The sequence below is a fragment of the Chenopodium album genome, chromosome 16 (genome assembly GCF_948465745.1).
Source record: "Chenopodium album chromosome 16, dcCheAlbu1.1, whole genome shotgun sequence".
In the NCBI taxonomy this organism is placed as follows: domain Eukaryota; kingdom Viridiplantae; phylum Streptophyta; class Magnoliopsida; order Caryophyllales; family Amaranthaceae; genus Chenopodium; species Chenopodium album.
The window spans coordinates 43,973,202-43,989,576 of NC_137849.1; the positions used below are offsets into that span (position 1 = coordinate 43,973,202).

The 16,375-nt window shown below is 37.4% G+C and overlaps 2 protein-coding genes across 2 annotated transcripts; one reads left to right on the forward strand and one right to left on the reverse strand.

The window, feature by feature from the left end:
- Window positions 1-1,740: 1,740 nt before the first annotated feature.
- LOC145584373 (uncharacterized) lies at window positions 1,741-3,870 on the reverse strand. Its single transcript, XM_081641230.1, has one exon. It carries the CDS (start codon window positions 3,868-3,870, stop codon window positions 1,741-1,743), a length of 2,130 nt encoding a protein of 709 aa, XP_081497356.1.
- Window positions 3,871-13,446: 9,576 nt separating this feature from the next.
- On the forward strand, window positions 13,447-14,838 carry LOC145584375 (putative pectinesterase 11). The gene is made up of 4 exons (XM_081641231.1): window positions 13,447-13,842; window positions 13,955-14,143; window positions 14,252-14,487; window positions 14,618-14,838. The coding sequence occupies exons 1-4, from the start codon at window positions 13,447-13,449 to the stop codon at window positions 14,763-14,765; spliced, it is 969 nt and encodes a 322-aa protein (XP_081497357.1). The 3' UTR covers window positions 14,766-14,838.
- Window positions 14,839-16,375: the final 1,537 nt, after the last annotated feature.

Here is a 16,375-nt window from a genome sequence, read left to right on the forward strand (position 1 = left end):
TAACCCCCCATTTAAGAGGATGTTTAAGGTGATTATTCACCTCCCTAACTCCTTTGATGTTTGAGATTTTTCTTTTATGTTCTTTCATGTTTCCCTATTAATAGAAGAAGCTTTTTTCTGATTTTTACACTTTAAAAATACATCCACACAGTAGTCTATACACATTCTCTATTGGGCATAAGCTACTTGACTCAAACCTTCCACCCAAAAGTGACTTTGTGTGGAAGTGGTGTGTTAAAGTTAGGAAACGTGCCAACAAATACAATTGAGCACCTTGGTGGCACCAGAAATTTGTTTTCAAGTCAATGAATTGTATCACGAGACACCGATATTGTTCCATTGTTTGTGAAATTATCTTTCTGATCTTACTTAAATATTTTTATACTATTTATACTAGACTACTTTATTTACAAAAAATGTAACTAATTTAATCTATATTTGTATTTTATCACATAATTTTTGTTATAAACCTCATTTATAATATACATATAATGACCCAGGACATTGTCCGGACCAAAAACTAGTTAAAACATAAAACCTCCATTGAATGTCTTTAATTCTTGACCAATTCGCTATCAAGATACACACGCAAGTAGTGGGTCGGAAGTATACCATATTAATAATATTCACTTTTTAATTTTATTATTAAGATATTTAAATTTCACTCTAGCTATTCGTACGTAATTCGGCATGTATGTAATACGGAGTAGCAATTTGTTTGACTAAACTACTCATGCACTAATAAATAACCTTAATTAATTCTATATTTTGTTTTATAATGTACTCCGAGTACTAAACTTTATATACACATATTCCTCATTATTGCTTCCACCTAAAAATAATGGTCACATGTATATTGAATAATTCCTTATGATGATTCATGTTCGTCAACTGCAAATCATTTTGAGATTAAAATTTTATTGTTGTTTACGTATGGCTCTCTATAAATGTGAAATAAGAAGAGTTACGAAAGATTATAGAAAGTTAAAACAATGTAAATATTACTTCACTTCGGGCCTGTTCATATTTACTGAACTGAGCTGAACTGAACTGAACTGAACTGATTGGAACTGAACTGAACTGAACTGAACTGATTGGAACTGAACTGAATTGAGCTGAAATGAATATTTTATGTGAGAGGGAAATTAAGAGCTGAACTGAACTGAACTGAACTGATTGGAACTGAACTGAACTGAACTGAACTGATTGGAACTGAACTGAACTGAACTGAAGTGAACTGAAATTAAGTAAATGTGAACAGACCCTTCGTCAAAGGTGAAAAAAGGAAAAAGAATGACCAAAATTCTCTATTCTGAAAAATATTGGATTCAGCGCCGACGATATCTTATAATTGCATGCAAATAGTAACGTAAATACGTAATTGTTATAATTTAATTGGTCAACTTCTATAAATTATACATACTTCCTCTATTTTTTTTATTATTGCACCATAGGGGTTGGGTATAATTTGGTAGTGGAAAAAAATAAGAGAGAGAAAGGTAAAAATACAAAATTGCCCATATGACATATTGATAAAGTAAAAAGTAAGTGTGAACACAAATATTTTTTTTCCGAGGAAATGGTGCAATATTTGTGAAACTTACTAAAAAGGCAAGTGGTGCAATTATACAAGAACGGGGAAGTATATTCATTTTTTTTTATTTTTTTATTTTTTTTTTGAACTTAAAAATAAAACAAACAACTGTAACTAACAAGAAACCAACAAACTAAAAAATACAATCAAAAGGACCAAAATAAAATACATCGCTGACGAGCTTGAGTAGCCAACCAGTGAGCTGGAACAACCCATTGGCGAGGAACCTTCCGAACAAAACAGGGGGAAAACCGAAGGAGTAAGTCTTTAATGTCTTGAATTAACCACAAGCAAGAAATATCCCGATTTGCTTTGTTATGAAGAAGAGAAACCAAGGTAGAACAATCGGTGTAGATAATAAGGTGCCTAAAGCCACGACGATCAGCAGCCTTAAGAGCCCATAAACATGCTTGTAATTCAGAATGAAGAGCCGAAGAGGAAATAAAAGCTCTAGATCCACCTCCAATAACCCTGTCAGAACCTGAGGATCTGAAAAACCATCCAGCACCTGCCGAATAATCATGAGGATTGAAAGCTCCATCAAATACCAAGCAAATCTCATCTGGGGACTGAGAACAACCCGGATAGAGAGACAGTATAGAAGCAGTCCCTGGATTGGAACGCGTCCGAGAGGAAGCCCGAGAAGAGAAAAAGGAAACTTTATAATCGTGAGCTACAGAATCCCGAGAAATCCAATCTTGCATGAGAAGGAGAACAAAGGCAGGAGAAATGACGGCCCGCCGAAACATCTTGTGATTCCGAGCAATCCAGATTGACCAAAAGAAAGAGAACAAACTGACTAAAGTCTCCCAAGACTTAGACCGTCGTAACTCCGTCACAAGCTCAGTCAGCCAGACTGTAAACCGAATATTCCGTCGAATAACCAGAGAGGAAATGAAAGGGGCAGAAGTCCAAATACTAGAAACAAAAGGACAATCCCGAAAAAGATGATCCATAGTCTCAACATCTTGATGACAGAGAACGCAGGTGGGATCTACAGGGACTCCACGAAGTTGAAGAACACCACTAAGGGGTAAAGCGTCGTGAAGAACCTTCCAGCCAAAACAAAGAAGCTTTGGCAAAAGAGGTAATCCCCAGAATTGTTGCCACCATGAAGAAGGGACAGCAGAGACACCATGAAGAGAACTCAGGCGATTAAGAAGCATAGCATAGGCCGACTTGGTAGAAAAATTCCCATCCTTAGAAAATTTCCAGTAAACAAAATCATCCATAGGCCTGCTCGGCCGTTCCATGGCCAGAATGCGACTAGCTGTTAAAGAGTCAAACAGCTGATAGACCGAATAAGGGTCCCACGCGTAAGAACGCGGATTAATGATAGAAGAAACATGAGACGGCAAAGGCGCCTCACAATTATGACAAAAGGAAATAGGATCCCCGGGAACCCAGGAATCATGAAGGATGCGTATTTGAGAACCTGAACCAACTTTCCATGCAGTACCTTCAGATAAAACCGACAAACCATGCAATAACCCCTTACATCCCCACGAAGAACCCGGTATTCTGCATGAGTGAGAAAGCCGAAGCGTGGGATACTTAGCCGACAGAACCCTAGAGAGAAGAAGTTGAGGGTGTTGATGAATACGCCAACATTGTCTGGCCAATAAAACTGAGTTGAAAGTGGTCATCCTGCGAATACCAAGACCTCCCATTCCTTTTGGAAGATGCAACAAGGAGCTTGATCGCAATGCCAAGCCCTTAGAGTGAGAATCAGACTTCCACCAAAACCGAGCCAGTAGATTGTCTATCTTAGAGCAAATCGAAGGGGGAACTCGAAAGACAGATAAAATATGGTTGAAGGAGGCAATTAGAACGGAATTAATGATAACCAATTTCGCGGCTGAAGAAAGACCAAGAGCAGCGAACGAGGAAAGACGCTGAACGACTTTATCAATAAGAAAACTAAAATCCGCAACCTTACTTCGACCAAACTCCACTGGAAGGCCTAAATATGAACCCATAGAAGGCTGACAATGGAGCCGTAAACTTTTAGCCAAAAAATCCTTGTAATCCTGAGGGATATTAGGACTGAATTTGACAAATGATTTTTGAAGATTAAGCACCTGGCCCGATAATGAACAGAACTCTGATAACAGAGCTGTAAGATTAGTACAGGCTGCAGGGGTAACTTGTAGGAAAAGCAAAGAGTCATCAGCGAAGAACAGGTGAGAAATCGAAGGAGCTCCTCGAGAAATGGAAATGCCTTTAAAAAGGGACTGTCTTTCCGCTTTTCGAAGCATAGCCGACAAGATTTCCATACAAAGCACAAACAAATATGAGGATAAAGGATCCCCTTGACGAAGACCACACCGAGGATGGAAAGCTGGAAGTGGGTTCCCATTGGCCAAAACTTGATAAGACACTGTGGAAACACACTGACGAATAATTTGAACCCAATATGGGGGAAACCCGTACACCTGGAGGAGTTGAAACAAAAAATCCCAATTTACCCTATCATAGGCTTATTCATATCAAGCTTAATGGCAGCGAAGAAGGTCTTTCGTGCTTTGGACTTGTTCATATAAGAAAGAATCTCGTGAGCAAGTAAAGCATTATCCGAAAGCAGACGCCCTGGAATAAAGGCATTCTGGAAATCTGCAACTAAACTTGGCAAAACTTGACGAAGGCGGCCAGTCAGACACTTTGCAACGCATTTGTAGATAACATTACAAAGACCAATAGGCCGGAACTGGGAAATAAACTCTGGATTGTCCACCTTTGGAAGAAGAGTTAAGAACGTGCGATTCCAGTCTTTTAACATATAACCATGGGCAAAAAAATGTTGAACCGCAATTACAACCGAAGGTCCCACGATATGCCATAATGACTTGAAAAAAGCAGAAGAAAAACCATCAGGACCAGGAGACTTGTTATCATCTATACTGAAGAGTGCGTGGCGAATTTCTTCTGATGAAAAGGGCTCCATAAGAAAATTCTGTTGAGAGGATGACAAACAAGGTAGGTGAAGACTATTCCACCAAACAGAATCATAAGTCGCGGTAGTAGAAGAAGGAGAATATAACTCCTTATAGAAACCCTGAATGATGGAAGAAATCGAGGCGGAATCCCGCTGCCAAACACCAGCCGCATCCCGAAGCCCGAGAATTCTATTTTTCCGTTTCCTAGATTGAACAGAGGAAAATAAAAGACGAGAATGGGAATCACCCAAAGCATCCCACTTAGTCTTAGCTCGTTGTTGCCAGAAGGAGTAAGCCGCCTGTGCTTCCGCAATCTTCTCATTCTTTGTGGAAATAAAAAGACATCGATCCAGTCTAGAACATAGAGGAGACGAGGCATGCTCAACATCAAAGACCAACTGTTTCCAATTGATACCCCACAGCTGTTTATGAGAGATACACCAGGCTAAGAGACGATCCCGAGACAGAGAGAGCTTACGAGACAGAACAAACATCGGTGAACCAGGGAGGAACGAGGAGAAGATAGAAGCAATGAATGCATGTACAGCAGGAGCAGAAAGGCACCAATTCTCTACCTTATAAGGTCGCTTAACAGTATCTAAAGGAGCAATATCAGAGAGGATAATAGCAGCATGATCTGAAAACAGAATGGGTTGATGGATAAGTTTGGTATCAGGGTAGTTTGAAAACCAAGAAGAAGAGGCATAAGCTCTATCAAGGCGCTCAAAAATAGGATCAGAATCCAATCTGTTGTTCGTCCAGGTATAACGAGGACCAGTAAAAGGAACGTCTATTAAGTCCAACCCTAAACGCCAATTCATAAAATCCAACTGTCCCGGAATAGTTAGAGCTCCTCCTATTTTATCCGAACTATACTCCACCTGATTAAAGTCTCCGATAATAACAATATTGGAAAAAGACTCTAATAAATTACTAATCGAGTACCAAATCTCCATCCGATTAGTAATATGAGGCGAGCCATACACAAACATCATAAATTTTATTTCATCTCCTCGCACTAATTTACAAAGATATACATTCTGAGAACTATAAACAGGAACTACACCTAGAGGCGAAAACCAACATATAAACATACCGCCGCTAAGACCTACTGCATCGATGCCACAACAACCCAAAAAAGGCAAAGATACTAGTATCCGAGCTACATTATCTACAGAGTTCATAGTTTCCAAAAGACACACCAAATCTAAACCATGAGAGCGGACTAGAGTTGAAATATAAGGAATTTTAGGGGAGTCCGCTTGTCCTAAACCCCTACAATTCCAAAGAGCTACTTTCATTCCGAACTGGGTGACTTTTCCCGGAAAGTCACCGAACCCTCAGAAGAAATGTGAGAAGAGGAGTCAACTTCTGCCCTTCGTTTTTTATAAGGGAGAAAACATGGAAGACAGGAAGACTCAGGGGAATGCTGCTGCAAGTCAGTCGGCAAAGGCGGAGCTGATGGCGAAATAGCTCCCCCCTGTCGTTTTTTAGGACTCCTTTGCTTGACCCACTCCCACATTTTCTCACCACTTTTACGCAATTTCAAGCGTGAGTAGGTCTTCAATTTACTTCCCATTTTGCGCAAAGGAGAACAGGCTGGAACTTTGGGTGGAGAAGACACTAAAACCTCCAATGACGGCGGTGAGAGTGGCGGAGAACAGTCCATGGGAACAGGGGAATCCGAAGGAATTTCTTCGAATTCAGGGCCCATAGTATCGGATTCGCTAGAAGCCGAGTCTGTTGAAGGCGGTGGAGATAAAGCCGACGTCGGAGGAAATTCAAAAGCTCCAGACGAAGAGTCGACCACATAGCCTGAAAATTCCGAACTATCCACCGGAAAGGATGAAGAAAGTGTCGGAGATGGTGATGCAGCTGAAGTCGGGCCGTCCCAATTACTTGGACCTGCGCCAAATGGGTCGTTAAAGACGGGCCCAGAAGGCCCCATAGGCGGAGGAGAAAATTGGGGATACTTGGAGGTGGGTCTGGTACTACTTGATCCGTATCCGGAATGAAATGGTATCCTTGGAAATATGGGTCTTTAAAGAAAGTGGGCCAGCCCAACTTCAGATTAGAAGAATTGGACCCCCAATCATGTCCTACACATGAAGGAGAGCTTATTTCTGAGGATACAATCCTGGACCTTAGAGTCCAACCAGAATCCCGGCCCATTTGGCGATGATGTGGAAGGAGTGGGTCAGAGCCCATATTAGAAGAAAGAGATAAGTCCTGAAGATCAGATGAGTCCAAATATTGCCTCCAACCATCACGTGAGCTTAAGGAAGAGAAATTGACATCTGTTGAATTTGATCGCCAATTCATCCCAGATTGCCAGCAAGGTCTATCACCAACTGCATGAGAGAAACAAGGCGTAGATGTGGCAACATGATCCTGAGTTTCCAGCTGTTCCCGAAGATAACGATTGCCGCCTAACCACTGCCGGCGAACCTCGTGATCGCGGCTGCGATAAACACCGGGCGCCGAAGGAGGAGATAAGCCTGGAAATGAGTCAGCCATTGCATAATCATGGTTGGTAGAACCTGAACGGGAATCATCCGAAGCTAACGGAAGGCCCATGCCACCACTGTCGTAATCCGAAGGACGAGAGTCAGCTGAGTTTTCCATAGGATCCTCCGGATCATAAGTGCTAAAATAAAGTTCTGTGGTCCAGTTCGAACGATTCGGGCGTATCCCTCGAAGAGCATTAGAGTATAAATTCGTATCGGTAGGACCATATAGCACACGAACGCCGCTTTCGTGGAGCTGACGGAAGCGGGCTTCTAGATGGTAATTGATTGAGGACTGTTCCGACACACAAAAATTCCTTCCGTGCCCGACAAAGCCACACTTTTTACAGAATCTAAATATACCCTCATATTTAAAACGAACCCACGTGACTTGATTATTAATAGTAGGAAAATAACAACCAGGAATCAAGGGCAACGATAAGTCAACGAGAATTTTAACACGAGGGTTTGGAACGGGAAACTGACCATGAGTGTCGTCCACCATAGTAACATCTCCAACATGAGAAAGAACAGTAGACGCGACCGTCGGAGTAGAGTAACGGACCGGAAGACCGATCACTTGAACCCACAAATCCACCAGATGCAGATTAAGATTAAGGGGAAATGAATGAGCACGCAGCCTTTGAAGCACAAACATACCCCCTCGAAAGTGAACCCAACCTCGAGAATCAAGCTCCTCTGCATCCTCTTGAGTACCACAAACAAATATATAATCCTTACCATAAGGAAAGACGCGGACAGGGGCTCTCAAATGCCAGAACCTGGAGACTAAATGCTGAATCATAACAGAAGTCCAATCATCCCTATCATCCCAACATCGTCCAATAACACTGCAATTCCAGTCCAAGTCTAACTCGTCTTCAAGAAGAGGAGGAGGGATAAAATCCTCTCCTATGATATGGGGGTAAACAAAGGTTGTTGGAATATAATGAGGCATTTTAAGAACGTAGAAGAGTATTTATGGAGGTAATAAGTAGGAACAGGACAATTTGAATATTTGGAGAAAATAATAAATCCTAAGGAACACTCAAACAGTAAGAAAGAGCGAAAAAAACTAGGAAAAAAACTAAACTTTAAAAAAAAAAAAAAAAAAAAAACTCAACTAGGAAAGATAAAGATGGGGTTGTTGAAAGGGAAAGTGTCTGTAATTCTGCTGGTGTTTTCTCTGCTGGTAGTGTTATGCGCTAGTCTCTCTGTATCTAAGGAAGATCAACAAGTGAGACTATGCAAAGAACACTGCAGGCAGCAGAGGCAGCTTGACAGCAGACAGAGGCATCAGTGTGAGACTGCCTGTGAGGAGTACATCAGAGAGAAGGAGAGGAAAGAGCAGAGGGATGAGCCGCAGTCGCGGCACGACCCCGAAAAGGAGTACAGACAGTGCAGGCAGAGGTGCCAGGAGGAGAAGGAGGGTAAGAGACAGGAACAGGTCTGCGAGAGCGAGTGCGAGCAGAGGAAGATAGAGCAAGAGAGGGAGATTAGGAGGAGGAGAGATGAGGATGATGAGATTGTAGTTAGGAAGAAGGGGAGAAGCGAAGATGAAGAAGAAGAGGAGGAAGAGATCAGTGGTAAAGGTAGGCCTTATGTGTTTGATGATCAACATTGGAGTACAAAATTAAAGTCAGAAGAAGGGAGAGTGAGAGTTCTTGAGAAGTTTACAAAAAGGTCTAAACTTTTTGTGAAATTGTCTGGTTACTTTCTCTATATATACACTAACAATTTTCCCAAATCTTACATTATGTTCTTTAATTTTTCGTTTCCAAATTATATCTTTCACAATAATTACGATCGAATAAACCACCAAATATTTCAAACAAAAATGGCAACTCAAAGTTATTATTTTCCTAAGATCATATTCTTTGTAGTTACATTTTCATGCTTCTTCATCTACAATTCTAATGCTCGTCACTTGTCGGAGGAGAAGTTAACGTGGAAACGACTAATAACCGTGGATCAGTCAGGCGAAGGCGATTACGAAACAATTCAAGGCGCGATTGATGCAGTTCCTTCAAACAACGTAGATACCACACTTATCCTAGTCAAACCGGGAACGTACAAGGAAAAAGTTACCGTACCTGAAAACAAGCCTTTTATAATGCTTAGCGGAAGAGAGGCCGAAAATACAATAATCACATGGGATGATAGTGGTGATATATACACGTCTCCTACCCTCTCCGTCTTTGCTTCTGATTTTATGGCTCGATATCTCACTATTCAGGTTTTTTTTTCATACGAAATTAATAGTCACATATACTATTTATGATTTGAATTAATATTTGACTATGATAATTTCTTACAGAATACATATGGACCGGGGGAAAAAGCAATTGCCTTAAGGGTTTCGAGCAAAAGGGCAGAGTTTTCGGCATGTAAATTTATTTCGTATCAAGATACACTTTTGGATGAAGAAGGGAGCCATTTTTATAGTAACTGTTATATTGAAGGAGGAACTGATTTTATTTGTGGGAATGCAGCCTCTCTTTTCCAAGTATGTAACATTATATACTTTATTCAAGAATACAACTTTAATTTCTGGTTGATTTATCTATATTGTTATACGAAGATTAATTAAATTTTTTGTTGGATTGTTGTAGAAATGTCGAATACATTCTGTTTCGGACATAGGTGGAGCAATAACTGCACAACGAAGGATGACACCGGAAGAAGACACAGGGTTTTATTTTGTGGATTGTACAATTACGGGTATAAAAGGGTGCACATTGGGAAGACCATGGGGACCTTACTCTAGAGTTGTTTACTTAAACAGTTACATGTCTAATGTGGTAAACCCTAATGGGTGGGATGATTGGGGCAAACCCTCAACACATAGGTGCGTATTATTGATTATCAATTACTCCGTGTGTTATATAATATGTGACACAAGTATATTATATATCAACTTATTATGCTATAAATGTTAATATGATCGTTTGTTCATTGAAACAGTTAGGTATACTATGGTGAATACAAATGTTATGGTCCAGGAGCCAACAGATCAAACAGAGTCGAGTGGTCGCAAGACCTCAGTTATGAAGAAGCCACTGCGCTTATTACCAAGACCATGATTGGTGCCAAATCACGAATCAAACACTGACGTGTTCATAATTATTATAACTTTATTGTACATGTATTATTAGGGTTTTTTTTTTTTGGCAGATTGTACATATATCTATGTTGATTAAATATATATATAATTTCATTGAATTGATTACTCATTTTTCTTCGAAACATATTGATGAATTGCTATTTTTAACAACTACATAAGTGAATCGTTAATGACATATAGTAGAGGTAGGGCGCAATTAATTTGTATTATGTTTTTTGGATGGTAATGAAATAAGCCTAAATAAAACCCAAACGCGGACATCACCTAATTGAAATCCAATCTCTAGGATGAGAGAAGGAAAGGAGTGGAAGACTAAATTTGGTTAATTAGGAGCAAAATCGTCATTAGCTATTACAGATACTCGTATTAATTTTTACCTTTCACTTTTTTTGGCGGCAAATAGCAACAATTTAAATCAATCCTTCAATCAACTCGGCATCAATTGATTTTAGACAAATACATCCCCATTAATTCCTCAAAATAAGTACAGAAATTAAATTATTAAAATTAAACAAATTATCACAATGTATAAAGTAGTAAAGTACAAGTACAAATTCATGACCGAAAATATAATAAACAAGGTTATCTTTCATTCACTACCTTAGTCTATAATTCTATGTAATGTGACCGAAAATCTATATTATTTTATGGTTCGTTACATTAGTGAAATTATGATTTCCTAATTTCCTCATATATTCTTATAACCTCATGTTGTATAGAGTTTATTTTCACAGCTTGGCCCAACTCACATTAGTAAAATTATGTTTTCCTCATACATCGTTTATTTCCTTTCTATAGTTAACTGATACGGAATACAAGAAAACGTAACATAGAAAACTCCATCAATACATTATACATAGATAGATAGTACATTTCCTTTCTCTAGTTAACTAATACAAAGCGTGAGAAAAAAACTAAGCTTGCTTGGTATAGTTGGTTGAGAGCTTACCGTTTGAGCCCCACCAACTGTAGGAGTTTATAGGTACTATATGCAGAAAACATGAATCATATTTATTAAGCAACTATCCCAAGATCACATGCATAACGCACAAGACACATAATCATACTTTTGAAGCGTGATCTCCACGAAGCAATTCGACTGGCAAATCAGGGAGAGAATAGAGCCCCACGTGTTGCTCCTCTACTTAGTCCATGGGATTCAACGAACCGTCTACCAATACTAGATTGGTCAAGTGAAGGGGAAACCACAATCACCATCTTTAATGGACTAAACCGACCACCACGAACCACCACAACCGGCGCCGAGGAGGAGAAAGTGTCGTGAGAGAAAGAGAGGAGTTTGAGAGAAGCTAGTTTCGTATTTGCTAATTAGGGTTTCAACTTAACAGTAAAACTGTTCTATTGAATTACCTAGGCACCTAGTCTACTTATAATCATATTATAATTAGACTAGGTTAGAAAGCCCAAAACCTCTCTAAACCCTCCTTATGGTCGGTCACTATAGGGGATGAGGCCCATCATGAGCCTCGCCCCTCTCATGCTCGATCTAGGCCCTTTGTATGACCTTATAGGATCCGTCCAATTAGGCTTTGGCCTATTTTACTAGCCCAAAGATCGTTAGTACCTCTAGCTATGATATAACGACGACTCAAATGTCTCCATAATTTGATCCATTTATGTATCTAGTAATTGCACATGATGAATACATAAATCCTTCATCAACTACATTTGCTTGGGAGTAGGGTAGAGCAATTCTCTTTGAAGTAAGTGATTGAAGGAGAGGGTGAGAGATCTCCAAGGCACCCCCAATTTGTTTCTGATGGGGATAACCAATTGACTACATATATATATGTATATATCATGATATACTTTTCATGTGACTATAATACTATATGCTTATTAAACAACTTTATACCACGAATGTAGGTCATCTTATTAGTGATAACGTATTATTCTTTGTACATCTTCATCTTTGTACCCTATTATTTCCTTTGTGCATTAGGAATTCTGATCCCCTCGTGAGGAGGAGTTCCTAATGTTTTCTTTATTTTTCTTACAAAAATTATATAAAAAAATAATAAATTTAATTTATACTTCGTATATGCATTATTTCGTGCCATTTCTAATGTATATGCATTATTTCGTGCCATTTCTAATGCATACTTTTAATCATTAGATGTCAATTTACACTCAAAATGCCAGGAATAATAGTACATGCATATAAACAAATCTTTTAAGATAGCACATGATACTGTTCTTTCAATCCAATGTCTAATCAACTATGAATTACGGAGTAATAGATACAATTAAACTGTACTGCATGAACAATAATATAATAAAGGCATGTATATGGAATGGGGGAAGTAGATAAAATGAGCTAATTAATGGATCGAGAACACCCTTGTTAGTTGCTACGGTAAACTTTTTCATGTACTTCGTTCGATCCATTCTATTTTTATTATTAAATAAATAAATAATGGTTTCAAAATTAAATAAATAAATAAAAACAGAACACCAAAGTTAACACCATAATGTTGTTACAAAGGAATGAGCTAGCTAACTAGCTTACATACATTGAATGAAGGATTTATTTGCTTCATCAACACAAAATACACATACGCTGATACGCAGTAGCTAATTTTTTATTGTCCTCATTATTAATTATCTTATCATAATACAATCACACAGATATCACCCAAAATTGTTTAAAATGTCTATTATGAATTGACATGGATAAGACTATAAGCAATAAGTCAATAACTAGGAGAATTTCACCTTACAACCAAGACTATTTTTTAGCCATATGCTCATTACAAGCTAAGGTATAAGACTATAAGCACACGAACAAAGAAATTAAATAAAAGTAAAATTATAGCTAGTTATTAAATTAACGCGTGATTTAGTCATAATATATTAAGATAATTACATTAGAAAACATTATATGAATGCTTATATATAATCTTCGTTAGCATTCTTTAATTACTAGTTAGTATAAAATGTTGACTAACCTTATCTTCTCCCAAACCAAATTTCAAAGGGGAAAGAACCGTGAACATTTCAACAACGCGCCGAAAACTTAAAACTACATGCAAATAATAACGTAATAATATAATTACAATGGTCATCTTTTATGGAATGTTTTAAATGTAAATTGCAAGATATCAGCCGTTACATCCCCCAATCATTGTCTTAATTTCTTAATCACGTCATGCTGCTCTCTATATACACTAATCACTAATCAAATCACCAAATCATATTACAATTACATCCAAATCATATCTTTTGATCACAAAAACACAAAATACAAATACCCAATTAATTATAATGGCAACTCAAAGCTCTTATTTTCCTAGCATCATCTTCTTTGTCTTTGCATTATGTTGCTTCATTAGCAACTCTAATGCTCGAATATTGTCCGAGAAATTAACTTGGAAACGTCTACTAACCGTCGATCAATCAGGCAACAAAGGCAAGTTCAAAACAATACAAGATGCAATTGATGCGGTTCCTACTAACAATGTAGACGTTACACTTATCCTAGTTATGCCCGGTACGTACAAGGAAAAAGTTACCGTGCCCGAAGATAAGCCCTTTATAATACTTAGCGGAAGAGATGTTTTAAATACTACTATTACATGGGATGATAGTGGTGATATATACACGTCTCCTACTCTCTCCGTCTTTGCTTCTGATTTTATGGCTCGATACCTTACCATCGAGGTATGTACAAATATTATATATATATTTTTTTTGTCCTATATATATTAATAGTCACGTGTACTATTTATTATTTAGGTACAGAGTTTGACATTATATTGATTATTTCTTGCAGAATACTTATGGGCCGGGGGCGAAAGCAGTTGCCTTGAGGGTTTCGAGCGAAAGGGCAGAGTTCTATGCATGTAGAATAACTTCATATCAAGACACACTTTTGGATGAGGGAGGGAGTCATTTCTATAGCAATTGCTATATTGAAGGAGGAACTGATTTCATTTGTGGCAATGCAGCTTCTCTATTCCAAGTATGTAACATTATACTATAAAATCGCGTCCATATGATATTTGAAAATAGATAATTTATCTTTATTGTTGTACCACGACTAATTTAAATTAATTTTGAATTGTTGTAGAAATGTCATATACATTCCATTTCACAAGAAAATGGGGCAATAACAGCACAACGAAGGTCAAAACCTGAAGAAGACACGGGATTTTATTTTGTGGATTGTCGAGTTACTGGCATAAAAAGTTGCACATTAGGAAGGCCATGGGGACCTTATTCTAGAGTTGTTTTCGTAAACAGTTACATGTCCAATGAGGTTAATTCTCAAGGATGGGACGATTGGGGAAAACCCTCCACACATAGGTGCGTATTACTCCGTATTTAGTTTGTTAGTATCAAGACTATCAACTATATATCGATTATCAATTACTCTTATGTTACACATTATATGATACATTATGCTAATGTGTTCAATCTTTGTCTATTTAAACAGTTCGGTGTACTATGGTGAAAGCAAATGTTATGGACCAGGAGCCAACAGATCGAAAAGAGTTGAGTGGTCGCAAAGCCTCACAAATCAAGAAGCTGATACAATTTTGTCTAGGACCATGATTAGAGCTAAATTGAAGATTAAAGCATAATCATTCAAAGACTAATCAATTTAAGTTGTAGAATTGCTACTTGATTATTGTACATATGATTCTTTATTTGTTCTTTATTCTTTTTCCAGATTGTACATACTGTAAATGATAAATCTATGTTATTGAATTGATTATTTTTAGTTAATTTTATCAATTAATTGAAGTACATTATTCTAAAAGGAACTCTGCAAATAAAGCTCAATTAAGTTATTTTAATTAGTAGCACTTCTCTTTTGTTCAAGAGCAATAATTATTGTATTTAAAGGATGCGTACTCATTAGTTCAAGTCCAATCTAAAGGTATATCCTTAACAATGATTACATCTCACATATATTATATATATTGCTAATTAAAGGGTTTTTTTTTGGGTCCAAATGAGTCATAAAGACATTGTGAATCACGAATTACAAATTACAAATAGAGAAAAGAAGGTTTTCGAAATGCAACCTGTCGAGGCTGTCATATGCATACATGCCCGGCCCTCGGTTGTTGCCACTAAGCCAAGACTTATTAATACGGTTGTACTTAAATTGGATTAATTCAAGGGGCAAGTCAAAGCAAGATAAATACCATGCAATTTTGTTACTTAATGTATTTTTCTTCTTTATGTTTACTCAAGCTACATCTAATAAGCAAATCCACCGTGCTGGGCCTTGAGTATAATATATCATGTGTACTTAACAATAGAAATAATTGTGAGTTATCACATGTAGCGATTGAAAAATGTGAGTTATCATTCTTTCATAAGCAGTCTAAGAGTGTATTCTATTCACTTGATTTTCACTTATTTGGACTTATTTGTACTCATCTGAACTTATTAGACCTTATTAAAACCTATTTTAGTTGTAATTTGTACTTGGTTAATCATTATCAAAACTTATAAACCTGAATTGAACCTATTTGAACAGAACTGAACTTAATTGAACTTATTACACCTGAAATAAGTGAAAATAAATTGAACATAACAGACCCTAACATTATTCAAACTTAGCTCATTTTTACTTATTTACTTTTAAGTTTTAACCATGAGCCACTAAAGATTTTGGAGCAGATGAGATTTTATCTCAAAAATTTCCACATCCTTAATATTTCATAAATGAAGACCGTACAAAACATTATTATATTATTTCATATGATATAATAGGGCTCACAAAAGGGACTGATTTATAAGTTGGGAAATTGTTCCATATACCCCCGAGGTTTTAAAAAATGCACCGTATACCCTTGAAAGCTTTTAAATGCACCGTATGCCCTTGAGGTTTGTATAAAATTACATCAAATACCCTTAGACTCAGAGATCAAATTATTACAGTTTAATGTTACTTTAATGCTAAATCATTTAAGTATAAGTAAACTTAATTAATAAATCAAATTCTAACCTCAAAAATTTAGGATTTAGAATGATCGACAGAGTTTAAATTTTGATTTAATTTGTGCTTTTAGGCGGTTTTACTACATAAATATAAAGCACTAAAAGTGAGTCGGTGTGTGGGCATGATTTTAGTTTGAAAAGTCAATGATATGTGCATTTGTTAGAGGATTAGGGTTATTTGGTGCATTTATTTACAAACGTCACGAGTACATGGTGCATTTGAAAGTTTTCAAGGGTA